This window comes from Xiphophorus maculatus, chromosome 5 (genome assembly GCF_002775205.1).
Source record: "Xiphophorus maculatus strain JP 163 A chromosome 5, X_maculatus-5.0-male, whole genome shotgun sequence".
NCBI classification, from domain to species: Eukaryota; Metazoa; Chordata; class Actinopteri; order Cyprinodontiformes; family Poeciliidae; genus Xiphophorus; species Xiphophorus maculatus.
Genome location: NC_036447.1, coordinates 28960840 through 28981470, shown reverse-complemented (window position 1 = coordinate 28981470; position 20631 = coordinate 28960840). Strand labels below are relative to the sequence as shown.

At 39.7% G+C, this 20631-nt stretch overlaps 1 protein-coding gene across 5 annotated transcripts in view; it reads left to right on the top strand.

Annotated features, from left to right (window-relative positions):
- lrba (LPS responsive beige-like anchor protein) overlaps positions 1-20631 on the top strand; it is a 233153-nt gene that overhangs the window by 20687 nt on the left and 191835 nt on the right. For all 5 annotated transcript variants that reach the window (XM_023334195.1, XM_023334198.1, XM_023334197.1 and 2 more), the window contains exons 3-19: positions 1897-1997; positions 2765-2860; positions 4372-4493; positions 5615-5741; positions 6743-6862; positions 7916-8062; positions 8214-8411; positions 9145-9278; positions 10298-10406; positions 10524-10676; positions 11793-11961; positions 12381-12460; positions 14079-14141; positions 14518-14615; positions 14710-14802; positions 16540-16648; positions 16866-16947. In XM_023334195.1, the coding sequence (XP_023189963.1) occupies positions 1897-1997; positions 2765-2860; positions 4372-4493; positions 5615-5741; positions 6743-6862; positions 7916-8062; positions 8214-8411; positions 9145-9278; positions 10298-10406; positions 10524-10676; positions 11793-11961; positions 12381-12460; positions 14079-14141; positions 14518-14615; positions 14710-14802; positions 16540-16648; positions 16866-16947 (2001 nt within the window). The remainder of the gene's footprint in view (positions 1-1896; positions 1998-2764; positions 2861-4371; positions 4494-5614; positions 5742-6742; positions 6863-7915; positions 8063-8213; positions 8412-9144; positions 9279-10297; positions 10407-10523; positions 10677-11792; positions 11962-12380; positions 12461-14078; positions 14142-14517; positions 14616-14709; positions 14803-16539; positions 16649-16865; positions 16948-20631) is intronic.

Here is a 20631-nt window from a genome sequence, read left to right as displayed (position 1 = left end):
CTTCCAGCTGTCAGGTTGCTGTCAGGTTGTCAGCATAACACGCTAAATCTTAAATGTATGGGTGATATTTAAAAGAACACGAGAGAGACGGGTTGTTTTGCTACTGATTATCAACACTATGTCAACTAGATAGTCAGGAAAAGTTTTAATTAAAACAAAAATAGCGAGAGGGGGAAATAGGTCAGTTATGCTAGCTTGACTATGACAACTTGAACATGTAGATGTGCTGTAGAATTTGGTGCGTTTCTGTTCAATTAAAAAAAAAATAAATAAATGAGGCGACCTACACACACACACCAACTATCTGATGGATCATCACTAGAGCAGGTGTTTAAACTAGCTAATTAACATCCACTCTGTTCAGTCACTTATTAATAATCCCAAAATAAACTTCAAAACATAAAACTGTAAACAGTCTGAATGTTCTGTTATTTGTGCGGAAAATGTTTGTGAGTTTTTTGGTGTTAAAACCTGATAGATTACTGTTGCTGCCAGTCAGTTGCTATGGCAATGAGTCTGTGCGGCACAGCTGACAGCTAGAAAAAAGTGAGTGGTTTTGAATCGTTCTTCAAAGGTTTTTCAGCATTATTTTTCTCTTTGCTGTGGGACACTGCACTAAATTAGTAATACCTCCATCTCCAGGTTTCATTTTGTTAACAGAATTGTTCTACTGGCAGCGCGGTTATGAATGACGAGTCAAAGAATCGTCTTTTTGCCCTCCAGCATTGTGCACATGCGCTAAATTTCCAGATGTAAACAATAACTTTAGGCATGTCTATACTCCGACCAACAATTAATCGGTTCCAAAATTAGTTAAAGACTATTTCAATAATCGATTAATCATTCCAGCCTTCGACTTCATGATGTTGTTTGTACATCAATGTTCTCTAAACAGCTCTGAGGCCTCCATAGAGGATCATTGATCATTGACATTCTGTGTGAAGACTGCTCACAGGTTTTGGTTTCACATTAGGCTGCACTGCGACCCACACACAGCTGTTAGAGATTTGCTTAGCAGCTTGTGTTGCTGCACCTTAGTGATGCTCCTGTCACAAAGAGTGTTGCCTTGGGAGGTGTCCGTGTTTTTAGATGTAGGGTGAATTAGTTGAATACTATAGTGTCAGTAAAAGTTTTGAGCTGAACCTCTGCGGAGGCAGACCAGTGACCCAGATGAGAATGCTGGCTCAATAAAATTCAGAGCCGGACCGACTGGTTGGAGTTTAAAGTCCACCACTCTAAAGGCAGCTCATTTGTGGCCAGGGAAGCACTTCCCTGTCCGAATAGTGCTGCAGGATTGTGTTTATCGAGTCAATAATTCCCCAGCTCCTCTGCTAGAAGTGTGCTGCAGCTGAGATGCATATTTCACCTGAAGCAGCTAAAGACACAACCTCCCACCGAGGAGTCAGCGGAGTAAGTCTTGTGGAATTCTCTAACAAACTTTATGATTTCCCCCCCACCCCCCAGTTTGTGACCTCATGACCTCACCCTCCAGTGCTGCATGTATTGATTGATGGTGCAGTGTTACAGTGTACAGTCTCGGTCTCAAGTGTCAGAGCAGCATTTTGCACATCTGCAGATCCAGAGGGAGTCCATTTTGTGCTCAGTGACCTCTGTCCAGCTTGAGCAGCTCTGTAGTTTAGTCACATCAAGCAAGGCTGATGAGAAATGAAATTTCCTTAAAGCATCGCTAACAATCAACCACTCATGTTTCTCTCACTACAGACTACATTCATTCATATTTACATATGGTAACACTTTGCAGCTGTATATTCTATAGATCTGTTATTACTGTGACTATGAAGCCTCACTGTGTTTTCATCAGGCCAGGTCTAATCCTTGTTCATTTCCAGCTGTAAACCCCATCCTCTGCCTTGTGTCTGTCTGTGTGTATTGCAGACCTGCTGGTGGACATGTTGGGTGTGCTCGCCAGCTACAGCATCACAGTAAAGGAGCTCAAGCTTTTTTTCAGTAAGCTGCAAGGGGAGCAGGGCCAGTGGGTGAGTCAGAGTCCTAATGTGGTGATTGATGTGCTCGAAACGTTTAAATTATGTTCTATAAAATCTATCACCTTATTTATGTTAGATTGCCTATTAGCTTCCACACAAGCCCTTTTGTTGTAATTATGTTGGGAAACCAGAGCAGGTACAGTAGCATTAACATGACTGGATGTTTTTAGGCAAAGTCTTTTCCTGTCTAAATTACAGGATCTTAAAGAAACTCAGTCTGAGTTCAGATGATTGATTGGATCAATTCTAATCTTCAGCAGGTTCAACGCCACTTTTTAATGACAGCAGTGCATGAGTGTCTGCATTGAATGTTTGGGCCTTATTGAGAGGGACATTTATGCTAAAATGCAAAAGTTGTGGAGTTATCTTCTATGTCCTTGTGGCCAAGTTAATATGCTACACTATTTACTTTTTATGGAAATAATTTAGCTTAGAAAAAACAAATTAGGAGCTTCTTTTTAATATTATTTTAATCAGAATAAACTGTGGAGCTAATTAGAAATGCATAATAACTAATGTGGTATTTTCTTTGAGATGAGTACCAAAGTTTTAAAGCAGATTGTTGGATATTAGCTGTTCTGGCAAATTATGGCAGTATTATGTAATTTCTTGACACATTTTGTAGCACAATCAAGTAACTATGTTAGCTTCAAGTGTTATAAAAATGTTGTATCAAATGTGACTTAAAAGAAATTTGACTTCTTAGTTTAACGCCTTGACAGAGTGATAGTAACTCGCAGGCCGGTTTCTGTCCTCAGCCGCGTCACGCCGTGAAGCTTCTGTCGGTGTTGAAGTACATGGCTCACAGGAACGGTCCAGACTCCTTCTTCAGCTTTCCTGGGAAGAATGCAGCTGTGAGTACGCTCCACACACAGATGATGAAAAGCGGCCATGGCAGGAATTTAACGTTTTTATTTGTTGTTGGACTTGAGGTTCTTCTCTGTCACCATCTAAAACCTCTCTGAATCTGTTTCATTTCAATTCTTCGATTAATTTCAATTCTTCTCTAATTGATGCATTACCACAGAGAGCCTTACAAAGCTTTGATCTACATGAAATGTTGTGAAGCTTGTTGAAAATGTGGCTCTGAAAGCCTGGTTTTCTGAAGGAAGCTGTGTTGGTTACTAAACAGTGTGTTTGACTATGGCTGCATGAGTTGCATCTCATCTCTGATCGTCTGTGAAGTTTGGACAGCTCTGAATGTTTTTTGCCTAAACATTTTTGCCATTAGTGTGGGGCTTTGCTCTCTTGGAGTTGGTTCCTGCCTTGTTCTTTTCCAGAGCTTAATTATGAAAACTGCTCCCAGGTGGGAGAGTTTAAAAATTTATCTTTCAGGCTCTGAAACCTGTCATCTAACTTGATGTGTTTATCTGACCTTCTTTAAACTTTTAATGGCTGAAACACTGTTTTAGATGTTTTTACAGCGCTCAAGTTTATCACAAATGAGGTTTTATCTGTGTGTAACAGTTCAAAATGAATATAACTATTGCACCAGGAAGGAAGTAGAAACCAGTTTCTCAATTCTCCATCTAGTTTGGCTTTTAAAGCGTTTGGTTCTGTGGTCGTTGCTGATTGGTTTCTGAGTGGAGAATGCCGACTTGTGTTGTGGGTTCTGGTTAGTTTGGTCAGCAGTTAGCCATGAGGACTCCTTATGCCAGTCCTTTAAAGCTGCAGTATGTAACTAGTATGTAAAATCTATTTTTAGATATTTGTTTAAACCCTCACCAGGTGACAGCATAATATGAAACAATCTGTGAAAATATCCACCTGTGCCACACCCTCTATGTGCTGCTATTGCCATCTGAAAAAATTCACCGCTCCCTACCAAAAACAGCCAATCAGAGTCAGGAGGAGGGTCTTAGTGCTGTTTGTCAAAGGCAATAATGTACTGGCTGCTAAGTGTGTGGCAGAGAAACGACTTACTGTTAAAAATAAATTGCTTATCCACCATTATTGGTGGCCATGCCAACTAGCCTTAGCATAGATGACAGGTTCTGCTACCAGGGAGAAGCTATAGCACAGAGGGAATGATTGACAAGTCTAAGACACGCCTCCTGGCTCTGATTGGTTGTTTCTAGTTAGCACTGGGAGAAGGCAGAGAGACTGTTTGTTTATTTTTTTCCCTACAGATCATCTGACTGATACATACTGTCACAACATGGTGACGGCTTCAACAAATGTGTAAAAAAATATTTTTTTGTAAACTTACATACTGCAGCTTTAAGCATCTGGATCTTGGTGTGAGGTAGATGTGGCGGCCATACTTGGACTATAATAACTAGAGGGATTCCATCATGTTGACCCAATTTATTGCTTTTTTTTTGTCTCCTGCTGTTTACATATATTGATCTTTTCACTCCACCAGGCTATAGCTCTACCCCCCATTGCAAGATGGCCGTACCAGAATGGATTTACGTTCCACACGTGGATCCGAATGGATCCTCTAAACAACATCAACGTGGATAAAGACAAGCCTTATCTATACTGGTAGGGAATGGTGACTCTCCTCTCCTACAGCTGCTGGGCTTAGTAAAACTTCATTATCATCATTATGACCTTAGTGGAAACCATGATGCCAGTTTACAGCCTCAACTATCACACACACTGAACTAAAATATAAACACTTTAGTTTTTTTGTTTTTGTTCCCATTTTGTCATGAACTGACCTGAAACATCCAAAGCTTTTTTTTTTACACACAATAGATACATATTTCTCTCAAAGATTTCTCATCCATCTAGCTATGTTTCCATTACAGATGTGCGCAAATCTTTGTCAATATGAAAAAAAATACAGTTTCACAGTTGTGGTGTTTCCAAGCTATTTCATATGATAATTTATTAAAAAATTATGGCAGCAATGTATATAAACAGTTACATGAAATACATTGATAATTTACCCAATCAGAGGAGATGTGGATGTCTGATTCAGGCATTGGAGCGACAAGTCCCTTTTACTTGGGAGCGCTGCGGTGTTTTGGAGAAGTTATGGTCGGCCATTTTACAGAAGAGCTATGGTTTTAACACAACGTAGTGAAACAACTTTTTATGAATTGTGTGAAGCTGAGAAAGCTCTGGTGGAGCCAGCTGCATATTGTCTGAAACCCCCCCCAAAACAAACCACCATCCTCCTTCTACTTCCTGCCATCTTCTTTGATGTTTTCGCCAGTAGTAACATCAGGTTGTTGATAATGTGACTTGTGTGATGCAAAAAAGTTGTTTACATTGCAGTTTTGTGAAATCCATATATTTTGACACGACTGAAAAACTACCTCAACCTAGTGCCAAGAACCTTTTATCAAAAAACGTGAGTTTTTTTTTTTAATTGGCATGTTTCCGTTAAACAAATCTATTTCCGTGCTTTCAATTTGCGCAATGGAAACACAGCCAATGTGAATGAGCATTTCTCCTTATAGTGAAATAAGGAGAAACTCTTCTTCTCCTTATTTCTATAATGAGTGAAACTCTTCACTCATTATAGTGAAGAGTTGATGTGGCTCACTTTACAGATGAGCCACATCAAGGTGCTGATTAGACGGCAGGATTATTGCTCAGGTGTGCCTGAGCGCCCCGCCTAACATTATGTGTGTTTTCCGTTCATCTCGTTGCAGCTTCCGCACCAACAAAGGCATGGGCTACTCTGCACACTTTGTGGGTGGCTGTTTGATAGTGACCTCATTGAAGTCAAAGGGCAAAGGCTTCCAGCACTGCGTGAAATACGACTTCAAACCACAGAAGGTATGGAAGGAATCCCACTGATCAGTCTGTCATCTGCATAACAACGGTGCACCACTTTGAGACATTCTGGACAATTATGGAGCTGAACTGAAAGATTGTTCATATTTAATAAAACTGACAATTGAGAGAGTTGGAAATAAGAATTGAAAAAGTAAAACAAAAAACAAATCAAAGGCCCATCTGTAATCCACAGTTGTTTTGACAAATCCTCTTGAACTTCATGACTTCACTTCCTGCCAGATCATCCAGCTGAAATGAATGGAATTACCAGACTGCTTCCACATTGCACGAAAACTGCACTTCAATTCGTTTTCTTTCTGTATCGCCCATTCATAATATATTGTCCTGATCCACTTTACAAAAAAAGTCATTTCAATTCAATATCGCATACATTCTAATCGATCCTAGTTATCAAACATTGCATTGAGCTCAATTAATTATTGAAAGTAGTTCATGAAGTTTCTGTCTTAGGAAAACCAGCAGAGCATTGAGCCATTGACTTGCAGCCCTCACTCCTCCTGGACCAGCAGGGGGCAACAATTGCTTGCCTTGTTGTTGACTTCACAGCAATCCCTCATACCAAGCATGGACGAAGCAGCAGTGGGGAGGAAAAACTCCACTTTGACAGGAAGAAACCTCCAGTAGAGACACAAAAAGAGACAGAAGAACTGATGTAGGATTATTTGAATGAATGCTGCTCCCTCCTGCACAGACGTCTGTAGAGCAGAATGTGTGTGAGGAACAGCAGAAATAAGGATATTCCACAAAGCTAACTTTAGTTGATTCAGACTATAGTTCTAAAGTGTCCATGGCATTACCTCGGTGGTTGAACAACTCCAAGAAGATGAGAAATAAGTAGGTGAGGCGATACCTTGAGGGGAACGAGTTCTGATGGAAATGGGTTAATGAACTAGAAGTGTCTGCTCGTCCGCTGTGGTCAGAATATGTCGGGACGGAGCGGCTGACGTGTGCTGAGGTGTGACGTGTTGTCGTTGTTGCAGTGGTACATGGTGACTCTGGTTCACGTCTACAATCGGTGGAAGAACAGTGAAATCAGCTGCTTTGTGAACGGAGAGCTGGCCTCCTACGGAGACATCGCCTGGTTCGTCAACACCAGCGACGTAAGTGACTCTAACAGCATTAACCACGACAATAATGATAATATTGACACTACTAAAGTTAGAAGAACAGCAACATGTCCAAGCAATCAAGCAGTTTCACTATAATCATGTTTCACTGATTATAGTGAAATAAAAGTAACAAAATAATGAAAACTGAAATTGAGAAAACATTTTTGTTACTTGAAATAAATAAGTTTAATTAATGGGGAAAAACTATAACTAACTTGAACTATGTCATGTGTTTATAAAACTTAAACATACTGAAATTATCAATATAACATCCTTCCATATTGTGTTTGAGTCTATTTATCAGCCTTTCAAAATGGTAATTTTTTCCCCCACACTAGCAGTTTATGTAAGCAAAGTACATCACTCCATTCTCCTTCTGGCAGCTCTTACACTAGTCCACAAAAAACTGACATAATACTGTCATAAACATGACATAACACGTGTCATGAACATGAAACTTTTATGTTCATCAAGTTTCAAGGACATAAAACTTCATAAATGTTTACGACTGTTGTCATGAAGCGTCATTCAGCAAATGACGACACTTTTATTGCAAAGTTGACTTTTAGTTTTAATGCAACTTAGCAAAAAAAACCTCATTATTTACCAAATAATGCTAAGTTGACACTTTTTAATTCACTTTCAATGCAATTTTAATGCCAATTTGCATTGGCCGTTATTTACGGAATGACACTTCATGACAACATAAACATTCATAAAGACTCCTTCATGTTCATAACAGGTGTCATGTCATGTTTATGACAGTATTATGTCAGTCTTGTGCACATCCCTTCAAATGAAGTGTTACCAATAAAACTAACTGAACTACACAAACAAGAAGTCACAAAGAAATTAAACTAAACTATAATGAAAAACTGCAAAACTGTGTTTGGACTTTAGGCTCCATGTTGAGTCAGGCCTGATTATTCTCAGCCCTCCTGCGTTTGGTTCATTGATGGTCAGAGGCAGATCAGCCAGCAGGGATTTGCTTGTTTTAACCCTTTACCTTCTACCCCCGCCCCTCTACTTGTTTCCCCCCCGCAGACGTTCGACAAGTGCTTCCTCGGATCGTCTGAGACGGCCGACGTGAACCGTGTCTTCTGTGGACAGATGGGCGCCGTTTACCTGTTTGCAGAAGCTCTCAGCGCCGCTCAGATCCTGGCCATCTATCAGCTGGGCCCCGGCTACCAGGTTCACGCTCGCACCCAAATCCCGGGCACTGATAACTGCAGAATATGACTGAATTTGGGGAGATGAAAGAGACTTGTGGAAAAGACCCGTTGGAATCGAATCTCCTCTCATCTGACTTATTTCCCTCATTTTACTTTTTGCTGTCACGCAGGGAACGTTCAAGCACAGGGCGGAGAGCGACCTTCTCTTTGAGGAGCATCATAAGACGCTGCTGTACGACGGCAAGCTGGCCTCCGGCATCGCCTTCACCTACAACCCCTGCGCCACAGACGCCCAGCTCTGCCTGGAGTCCTCCCCGAAGGACAACGCCTCCATCTTTGTCCACTCTCCACACGCTCTCATGCTGCAGGTAACCAGACACTCTCCGTTCAGCAGGGGTTGGAATCACAAGAAGGCCCATTGTTGGGATTGAAGCTGTTAGAACCTGTTCATCTGGTTTCATTCAACACACACACACCCAGTTTATGCACACACACACTCTGAATAAAATATGAATGACTCTGTGACCCATTTATTCGGTTTTGTGGAAATGGGAAAGTTTTTCAGCACAAGTTCTGTCAGGATAGACAACCATAATGACAACAATTCATTTTTAGCCAATAACAAATGTGTTTAAATATTTAAATACTCACGGTGGGTAGAATAACCAGAAATGTTACTCAACAGTATTGATACTTCATAATAAAATTGTTAAATAATAAAATTAAAAGTGGATATGCACAGATCAAGGTTTTAACAGCCACTTGCGATTTCCAGTTTACTTTGATGTCTGATTTCAAAGTTCTTTTGTTTAGTCCAGTTAAACGTACCAAACGTTGACCCTAAAAGGAAAATAATATGCACCGGGTCTTCAGTTTTATTGTTATATTGGAGAAAAATTCATATTTTGGTGGGAACTGATCAAGGTGAAACTGGATTATTGTTGATCAAAATTTATTGTTTTGACTTTTTTTAGAGAAATGAAGCGCAATGTGGCAACTCTAACCTCAACCCTACTGCTGTCAGCATTGAAACTTATGGCTTTCACATGAATGCAAAAATATTTCTCGTAATGCTATGATGTTTGTGTGTGTGTGTTGTAGGACGTGAAGGCTGTGGTAACTCACTCGGTGCAGAGTGGCATCCACTCCATCGGTGGCATCCAGGTCCTCTTCCCTCTGTTTGCACAGCTGGATTATTGGCAGCCTTGCAGTCAGGAGCCCGACACATCTGTCTGGTAAAGATCTCACAACCTGCTTCTCCTCTCAGTTTGCTCAGCTAAACAGCTTTATGAGCAGGTTGAGAGTTAAGTATTAGTAGTTTGCTTCAGTTTTGCATGTCATTAAATTCTCTCTCAGAGAAAGAACTGGTTTTACTACAACCTTATGACTGAGAAATTCATCTTTCTAGCAGTTTTTATAGTTTGATCAAGAGTAGGGATGCACCAATCCACTTTTTTCACTTCCGATACCGATATCTGCGGTTTATTGGCTGACACAATGCAGAAAAACAGCGCTGAATTAACTGAATTACAAATTTATTTGCTAACTCTGCACCAGTGCAGCTTCATAAGCCTGATCAAACATATGAAAACAACACAACTTTAATTTGTTCAGTCAGTGCATTTAGGAGTGGAACAGCCAATGTGAAATAAATTATAAAAAATCTGAAAGTGAAAGTGACAAAAACAAAAGGTTGATGACCTTGGTGAGATGTGTAAACAATAAACAGTAACAAACCCTCTTTCAAATGGTTCAGAAAAGGCAACTAGGAATTCTAGATATGATGTAAAATACAATAATAAAGAATGACGTTACTAAGAGCACAAAGTATAGAATTATGGATCGGGGACCGATATCCGAACTAGAACTTTTTTCACGATTCAGATATTTATGTCTGATCTGTGCATCTCTAGTCTGTCAGTCAATCAAGTTTATTTGTGTAGCACATTTTAGCAACCAGGCTGTTAAAAAATGCTTTACATTATAAAAACACAAAATGCAAAGTCATAAAAAACACCATACAGTCAACAATTGGAAAAAAAAACCCAAAACTGTAACAAACATTATATTTTGATGAGTGCCATCACCAGAGTTACCAATACACATCAAATATGTTGGTCAATGTTGGTCTAAGATCTGTCTTCACAACACTCCAGTCCAGCCTGCCTTCATGTCCCATAAGATTTGTGGGAAAGCTCACAGATTATTGTCTCTATCTAAGCTGCTGTCTGTCTCTCTGTGTGTTGGCGAATAGCTGCACGCTGCTATCCTTCATGATGGAGCTCTTGAAGAACTCCGTGTCCATGCAGGAGCAGGTTCTGGCCTGCAAGGGCTTCCTCGTCATCGGCTACACGCTGGAGAAGGTGACCTCTCTAAACGTCCGGCCCCGTCCGTATGATGTTTTCCCGTTTAGCCTTACCTTTGTAAGAAGATCCAGTTGAAGCCCAGTTGCCATGTTTTCCTCCATCTCTGTGCTGCAGTCCTCCAAGGTGCACGTAACGCGGCCCGTCCTGGACATTGTCCTGGCCTTCTCCAGATACCTCAGCAACCTGCAGAACGGCATCTACTTACTCAAGCAGCTGTGCGATCACATTCTGTTCAACCCAGCCATCTGGATCCACGCCCCTGCCAAGGTAACACAACCACACCCATAAACTTCACAGCTCCTGCTTTGACAGAGCTGAATCAACTCTGGAGATGGACTAGTCTCTGAAGTACACCAAGCTGATGAACGTTGAGCTCAAAGTTTTTCTTTTTTATTTCCATGGCTTCTTTTATAGCTTTTATATTTTTTTAGTATAAGGCCAAAACATTTTTGGGGAAACATGCAGAAGCTCCTGAGAGAAGGATTATTGAGAAATTAGAAAATGTAGACTGACCTGAAAAAGTTTTCATGACCCTTAAATCTTTTTGCATTTTGTCACATTGTATTCACAAACAGACTTTGATTTATTGGACCACCATAAAGTAGAAGTTATGCTGTATTCATTATCATTTATTTAAAGATGTCTTATTATGTAAAACTTTTTTGAGCTTTACACTGTGTTATAATTTTATTCTCTCATTAAAAACATACATGGAGTGTTACTTTGATTCCTTCATGCATGTTTGAGAAATTCTTTAATCTCCCCTGGCAACCATTCAGCTGTTCAAAGGCTTAGGTGGGCCTAGCCCCGCCTTCAAAGACGCAGCTCCTCCTCTGAGCTGCAGTTTTCGAGCGTCCGCCTCACAGATCAGCCCTGCCTGTGTGCTGAACCACTGTCCGATTTTAAATCCTGTCTGAAATATTAATTTTACTCACTGGCCTTCAGCCCAACTGAGACTTGATTTTACTTAATCTTCACTGGTATTGATTTTATCTGTTCTTCCATAGATAAAATATATCTATCTATGGATAGATAGATAGATAGATAGATAGATAGATAGATAGATAGATAGATAGATAGATAGATAGATAGATAGATATAAATAGATTTTATATATCTAGATAAAATATATCTATTTTATCTAGATATATTGCTCTAGAGCAATAGAGTGCTCTATTCAAAGCACTCTATTGTGCTTTGAATAGAGTTTTTCATTCATTACTGTGTGCTTAGCTTTAACACTTTATTTTTATGCTTTCTTTTATCTTATTCGTTTATTACTGATGTTCAGCCCTTTGTTTCAGCTGCGGCTGGCTTTAAAGTGCCTTATAAATAAAGTTGATGATGATGAAATGCATGTTACGAGTTTCCTGATCTGTGCAGGTGCAGCTGATGCTCTACACCTACTTGGCGACAGAGTTCATCAGCACGGTGACAATTTATAACGCCGTCCGCAGGGTGGGCACCGTGCTGCAGGTCATGCATACCCTGAAGTACTTCTATTGGGTCGTCAACCCCCACGACCGCAGCGGAGTCATACCCAAAGGCGTCGGTAAGACCACTTCCTGTTCTTTCCTCCTTCATTGTTTTCCTGCGTTTGCTTTTAATGTGACGGTCATCTATAAATCAGGAGAAAACGCTCTAACAGCTTGTAGAGTCTCATTTAGGAGCAATAATGAAGTTCCATATCACCTCAGCTTCTCATGCTATTGCAGAGAACATTTCTGTAGTCATTTTACTAATTGAACTATTACTACTAATGCAGAAGTTTCTCAGTTGCTTTAAGGCTGGTTCACAGAGAGGCTAAATGTCTAGGGGCTGACAAAAAATATATTAAGAGTTATTAAGACAAACATATTTCAGGTTATTTTTATTCTTAAGGAGCTGTGGCATGTAAACAAATGTTCCTGTCGCAGTAAAAACAGACATTCAGAGGAACAGACCTAGTTGATGTTGTGTTTGTGTTTTCAGACGGTCCGCGGCCCAATCAGAAGGAGATGCTCTCTCTGCGAGCCTTTCTGCTGCTCTTCATCAAGCAGCTCATTATGAAGGTAAGCTCATTTTAAAGGGGCAGCATAATATAATTGTGTAAATTTGACTTTTACAACTTTACATCATTTTATGAAGGTGTTGCTTCATAAGAAACATACCTGGAGTTTCCTTGATTTTTTAATGCATGTTTGAGAAATCCTTTAATTTCCATGGTAACCATTCAGTTGAACAAATTGCCTGGCTAGACCTGGTCCTGCCTTTGAGGATGTAGTTCATCCCCGCCTCCAGACGAGTTTAATAGGGAGTCCATCGGCTAATTTTGGGGGGGGGCAAAATAAATCTACAACGCAATAATAATATTACTTGAGTAAAAGAAAAAGGTTAAAGGTAAAAAAGGTTAAAGATACTTGTAAGAGTAGTTTGTGCCGTAAAACTACTCTAAGTACCTTTTTTCCAAAAAAGTTACTCAAGTCTATGTAACAAATACTATCCACTTTTGAACATAAACAACAGCATCAGTAGCCTATAAGCTACTTGTTAACAAGCTTAAGGTGCTGTATTGGTATTAGCTAGTCATCATTTTCTAACGTTACCTGCATCCAACAACATTAGTCAACTCAGTCGGTTAGTTTGGAGGAAAAACTGTGCAAAGTTCTTTGCGTTTTGTTGGTTTGCTGCCATGATTCTAACACAAACCCGAGTAGCTCTGTGAAGCAGCAGCAGGTCTCCTTCGCTGCCGCACAGGTGTAAACCCAGCACAAGCATCTTAGCGCTCATGGTGCATTCGAAGGCGACTCATAAAAACAGGTTATGACTTGTTAACAACGAATTAAACAATTTTAACTGCTGAAAAAAGTGACGGAAGGCACAGATATGGGAAGTACGGAAGCCCCGACTGTATCAAATTGATATAGTTGGCCACTCTGAGGTAAAAACAATAAACAGCTTCCAGTCCAGTGGGGCACGGCTGACTTTCTGGGCGGGCCACGCACGCCAAAGCCCGCTCATGCCGCCGGGCCTGATGTAGTTCCTCCTCAGTTGCTGAGCTACCAAGCTTCTGCCTCACAGAGCAGCAGTCCTCCACTCAGCTCCTCCAGACTAGCCAGCAGCAATTAGCAAACACCTGGTGGAACTGAGCATCTGCTGAGCTCATTATAGAAGCTACTTCTCTGAGCAACATTGGTAAAGACGTTAAAGAGTTAATAGAGGAGCCATGTTGTGATGATTTCCTAAAGGGAGAGTTTTAGAAAGAGCAGGAGTTTCTTAAAAAGACCCAATTTCAAGTCGTTACATTACGGTCAAATTTCTTTTAAGTCATATTTGATATGTATAGCATTTTTTTAACAACTGAAGTTAACTTAGTTACTTAAGTGGTTTGTAAAAAAGCATTATGTGCCTGGAAAACTCATAATACCGGCCTTTTAATAATCGGTTCATAAAATAAGATGTTTTTTCTTAAGTTTTCTGATGACCACGTATCAGATCCCATAATTAGAAAACCCCATATACTGGCTCTCTAGTGAAAGTTGTGTATTAGAATTAAATATCTTGGAGACTGTCCTAAAAAGTTAGGACAAAGTTTACAAACACAACTGTTAAAGTTTTTGACTCACCATTAAACAGATTCCTGCTGAGGACAGCCAGGTTCGGTGTAACTCAGGTGTGGATTTGTTTCAGGATCATGGCGTGAAGGAAGACGAGCTGCAGAGCATCCTCAACTACCTCCTTACCATGCACGAGGTGAGTAGACAAAGACTTGACCACCAGATGGCGACATGACACTACCGCAGCCTGCAGCAAACGTTCACTGCGACTCCAGGCTTTCTTACTTGATTTTAATATTTAAAATCTGCTTGTTTTCATATCATATCTGGTTTTGTTTATTGTTAGGTTACAAAAAGTGAAATAAAGCTTAGAAAGATCTTCAGCGTGATGTATTGGAGGAATGAAATACTGTTCAAAAAACAACTTCAATGAATCAACTCTGTGTTATTGAACATTGTGCTGCTACTGCAGGTGTGATTGCAGGTATCTGTAAGTGATCAGGCAGCTGATCTTAAATAGCTGCAGATAGACAGTGGTGATAGCTTCAGCCTGCTTCCTCTCTGTTTCTCAGGATGAAAACCTGATGGATGTGCTGCAGTTGTTGGTGGCTCTGATGTCTGAACACCCTGGCACCATGGTCCAAGCCTTCGACCAGAGAAACGGAATCCGGTGATTACAGACTTTTTTAGATATGGGATTAAGCTAGTGTAAGACTTGGCTCGTTGTTATTTTATTTAACATGTTTTTTAAAATGTACCCACAGGGTTATTTATAAGCTGCTGGCCTCCAAAAATGAAGGGATAAGAATCCAGGCCCTGAAGGTCATGGGCTACTTTCTAAAGAGCTTATCAGCAAAGTAAGTGTTTCCTCCTCAAAATGTCCTCCTCTCCTCACTGTTTCCTCTTCAGTGTTTCCTCCTCTCTTAAGCGTTTCCTTCTCTATGCTGCCTTCTCTGTTTTTCTCCAAATGCGTTAAGTAGACGCTACAGAAAATGTTGTGCTCATCATGATCTCTACAGATAATCCATTTAGTTTAGTTTAGAGCAAGGTTTGCTCCAGAAAACTTGCTAAGCCTTGTGGTTGGAGCGCTCGGCAGTCATTCATCCCGCGGCCTGTCGTGTTTTTGAGTTAAAAAATGTTTACAGTTGACAGGAAATTTGAAAATATCAGTTGATTATGTGTTATTGAAAGATTGGAAGATTAACACCTGAACGCCAACTGTAAAGTCTTTAAAAAAATGCAAACATTTTAAAAAGACTTAAATAAATAAGCAATGCCTAGCCTGGTGGGGGCATAAGTAAAGCCTGGTGGCCCGCCAGGCTTATAATACACTGAGGGAAGCCATGATAGATGTTCCTTATGGTGCTAGAGCAGCGTTTCTCAATTCCAGTCCTCAGGCCCCCCTGCCCTGCATGTTTTAGGCGTTTCCCTTCTGCCACACACCTGGATTGAATCTTTGGGTGATCAACAGGTTTCTTCTGCTCTGGAATAGAGGTACATCTAAAACAAGCAGAGCAGGAGGGGCTGAGGACTGGAATTGAGAAGCACTGTGCTAGAGGAACATTTTATCACATTTTTAGATAAAGAAATCAGAAAGTTATTGTAACATGCTCATTTAAAAAAAAACAAACTTAAAATAACATATATGCACGCACACCCCCCACACATACCTCTCCCCCCCCCCCCACACACACACACATATATACATATATATGTAAACAGCAGTTTAATGTAATATCAGAACAACATGAGGAAAACATTGAAGACCAGGAACCAAATGAGGCTGATGGAAGGGAGGATAGAGGAAATGTCTAAAATCTTTGTAAGGATCAAACTCCAACCAAGAATAAAAAAATAAGGACAGAAGTAAAGTCAAACTAAAATCTCCATTAGATTCAAATAGAATGACGCTTATTTATTCGGAGCAATAAAACAACATATGAGTAAAGCAATAATTTAAAACGAATTATAGTTGATCAAAGAAAGAATTCAGTCTGTGGATTAAATCATGTTGGGATAACACAACAGATTTTATTATTAATGACGTTAAACAGTAAAACTCCAAACCTAAAGGACGTCTTGATGATCTGTTTCCCAGGCGATGGCTGATTCTCCATGACTTTTCCTTCTTGCGTTTTAGTCAAAAGAGTGTCTGGATTCGGATCAAGCAATCAATCAAGTTTATTTGTGTTGCACATTTCAGCAACAAGGCAGTTCAAAGATCTTTACACCATAAAAACACAAAATCCTAGAAGACACCATGCAGTCAGCACCCGAGAAAACCACTAAACATTATATTTTGCTAAGTTCCATTATTACTCATGAGAATCACCATTCACACTGTACAGTAACAGTCAGACTAATAAAAAGTTTTATTAAAGCCAATAATCCTTTTCATCATAAAAATAATCTAAAAATGAAGTTTAAAATATGAGACGTTTTACTCTCTCTGCAGCAGGCTGTTTGAAGCTAAATATCTTTTCTATCACTCTGCAAATGTTTCATATTTTGTCCTTGAAATATTTTTGGACAAACAACGCCACTGCACTGCTCCGTTGACCTTTGACCCGGTTTTCACCCCCCCCACCAATCAGGAGGAAGTCTGAGGTCATGCTGACCCACGGCCTTTTCTCGCTGCTCACCGAACGCCTGATGCTCCACTCCAACCCGTTCACCATGACGACCTACAACAGCCTGTTTGAGGTCGGTCTGCTGTGGCTCACTTCAAGCTCACACGACTCAAGAAAAAAAATAAAAGTCTATAATACGCAATAATGGTTGTGTGTTTGTGCTAAATTTAGCTATAAATGAGGGAAGTTTCAGACTCTGGTCACAAATGAAACCCAGCTGGCTGTTTCTGTCACCGTTCAGACGTTTCCAGCTAGAATCCCCGTCTGACTGACTGTGTGTTCCCTCCTAGATTCTAACAGAGCAGATCTGCACCCAGGTGATCCACAAGCAGCATCCAGACCCCGACTCCTCTGTGAAGATCGTCAACCCGCGTAGGTTCCTCCCTCCATCGCTGGGCTGTTCCACTAACACATCAGCGCTGTAAATTTCAGACTGTGTGTGTGTGTGTGTGGGCGTGTGTGTGTGTGTGTGTGTCCAACAGTGTTGTGACTGTTGGACCCCCGATCCAAACATTAGGACGGTCCAAACACTCTGCCTGACACATCCACACTCATGTTTGTTTTATCAAAGTTCTCTGTTGTTTCCTGGCAGGATTGGTTTGAAATAAAGGAGTGATGAATGGAGTAAAATGGTTTTAGGAAATTATCAAAAAAATTTTTTTAAACATTTTAATTATATGCAGATAGGCCTGTCACGATACATTTTATCAGATGATAAATTGTTCCAGAAACAATTGAGCTTCCACACCAAAGTGTTGTTCCTTTGAGCTCATTTTTAAGTTATAAACTGATAAGGAAGTGAGCTCGCCCTCTCAAAAGATAAATAAAGTTTAATTTAGTAAAGAAAACTTTATGCTGGAGCAGGAAGATATTTTAAATAACCAGAAAATAACCACAATGAACAAAAAGAATAAATAAAATGGAAATAAAACACCCACACAACCAAAAGCATAAATGAAATGGATTATGTAGTCTATGTAAACATATTAATCATCTGAATGGAAATGATCAAGCTCCTTTTAATTTATCACGTGATTAATTGATTTATTGTGACAAGCTTATATGTCGGTTATGTTTTTGCTTTTTCATAGTTAATAATAGTTAACCTTTTGTTTTTAGGACGACATGCATATGAACATGCTGCTGCTCCGTTCCTAAACGCTTTTTTTGCGATCGGCTTCATTTAAAGAACTTTGAGCTTCTTCCAAGTCTGGATGAACACGGAGAAAATGTTGACGATTATGGAAAAAAACATTTGTTTCCAAACAAAAGTGCTCCCATTTCTTTTAGAACATAATCAATCTTTCTAAAATGTAATGGCTCAGAAAAATGGCAAAAAACTTTTCAAAATGATTAAATGTAATTATATGTAGCATTAATATAAGTGACTTGATTTATCTTGATGAGATTTTTAATGTGGTAATCTAAAATTGTGGCTAACATGGATGAGGTAGTTTGATCACTCTGTATTGTTTTCACAATTTGCTTCATAAACTATTTTATATCTCTGGCCAAAATATGTGGAACTGACTTTGAATCTGATTGGATCGACTTTAGATTTCTGTCCATCAACCAATAAATCGGCTGCATCTATTTTTGTAAACGGCTGTCAGACATCATTTGTTATGAACCTGCTTTTTAGAAATCGGCTAAACTCAATTATTGATAATCGCATCATAAAACAATGTTTTCTCAACATGTTGAGAGATTGGAACTCTACAAACTGAGTTAAAAATCTCATTATTGACCAAAAGCAGCGATCAAGCTTCAGTAATCTCAACATAATGACGCAATGAGGACCAGCTTGGTAACTCACCTACGCTGGGGTGATATTAATGAGAGAAACCACCACAGGACTTCATTTTCCCAACATAATGACAAAGCCTGTCAGAATAAGCAATTAATCACATGATAAATTAACGTGACCTCAAAAATTTCCATTCTGATGATTAACTTTTTTTTTTTCGAAGCAGAAATTATTTAGAGAGAATTAGTTCATTTATGTTTTCAGGTGTTTTTGGTTGTTTTCCGCTTTTTGTTTTGGATATTTCAAATATCTTCCAGTTCCAGTTACAAAATTAAAGTTTGTTCATCTTTGAGAAGGCAAACTTTGTCAATATATTATTTGAAAATGGTCTTAAAGCAATACCATTTACCACAATTACTGGGAAAATTTATCATCCAGCAAAATTTATTGTGATTTTTTTTATTTTTTATTTCATTTTATTTTTTTAGCAAATAGATTTAAAAAAAAAAGTTGAAGATGATAAAACCAGACTTTTAGCCTTTATTCTTGATTTAGTTATTGTTTTTGGTTTTCATGTTTTGTTTTGGATATGTTGAAAAATATCCAACATATCCATATGCAGTAAGTGGTGTTTGCAAAACTGAATTTTGAGAGAGTAAATTTGCATTAGTATGCCATTATTATTATTTTATCACTTGAAAATGGTTTCAAAACAAAAATATTGGCATTTATTTTAATTATTGGGACAATTTCTTGTCCAGCAAAATTTACTCTTGTAGCGGGCCTATTAATGGCATCAACAACTTTAACCAAATAAACAAACATTAGTTACTGAGTGATAGATGCACACTCATGGATTACTGGATATATGTGATAATTAAAATATATATATATATATATTCTGTCTAAATCTGCATTTTAATCAAATTTTTTGCAGAAACTTGTCCAGTTTTCAGTCAACTTCAACTTTTTTTTACGTGTTGAAAAATATCTAGCTCTCTCTCTGTCTCTTCCCCCCCCCCCCCCCCCAGCATAGAAAAGAAACCGGTCCGGCTCTCTTTTATCCCGTTCCTTCTGCACCCACACGTGCATTTTATACACACACTCTGAAAACGGCTTTAATCAGGTTGAAATGTAAGCGCTCGCTGTAATCACAACCGAGGTTTACTTCCACCCAGCCTTAATCTGACAGGCTGTGCTGCAGTCACACACTGATTATCTTCCAGGTCTTTATTGTGTTAAAAACTCTCCTGCTCAGCCATGCTGGACAGGCCATATGTACATCTATACATATATATATATATATATATATATATATATATATATATATTATGGAAACTTTTGTACATGTGCTCTCATGCTACAGAGCACAGAGCGCTGGTCTGTTTCTTCTTTGCTCTGTATTCTCCTGATTTAATCTGTGACAAACTCCCAAAATGGCCCCCTGATTGCAGTCTTTAGTAACGTCAGAGCCAATCAAACAAACCGAGGAAGTAGCATTTCCCTCAAATTAACTTTGGGGTGGGGGGGAAAGAACCAAGAGCAAATGGAAAAAACCCCAACAAGAAACGAGAGAAAAAATAGGAGGACTCACGCCATCCCCTCTGTCCTCATTCCAAATACATGCTGGGGTAATTTTCTGGCGGTAAAGGTTCAGCGACTCATAATTTGAGTGACTAAGGCGTAGAAACAACACGAGCGTCTGGAAGGAGGAGACCGGGTGGGGGGGAATTTGGTTAGCACCAAGGTCTGAAGAGACAAGTGAAATCCAAGCCCCAGCATCTCTCTGCTGAGGGCAAATGCACACTGACACTGTCTAGATAATTCATCTAAACAGTCAGTCTCTTTGGTTTAACCCAAGCCAAAGCCTCTCTGGAGTGTTTGTGTGTGCAGCCCGGCTCGCCTGTTCACGCAGCACCGCAACCGTTTCAGAGCTCCACCCTCGTTTTCCTCCAGTCTGTTATGGAGACTGAGACCAAAGGTGTGTTTGGTTGTTCGGCCCGATGAGTTCTACACGGACCGATATGTGTCCGTGATGCAAATACTCGGTGTGGAAGTGCAAGGCCTTCATAAAGCAACTGATGTGAGCAGGAGATGTTGTGAAATGATGCATAGCTGGGATTTGGAAAGTTAGAACTTCAACCAAGTTGTTTGTTAGATTTGATTCAAGCGGGGTGCAGACAGTCAGATTTTTAGACCTGAGTGAAATCCCCCCCAGGCCCGCCCCCGAACTTCAAGTCAAATGAAATTGATGCCAAATTGATTGCGCAGCACAAATTTTCGTTTGTGCTGCTGTCATTTTAAAGATA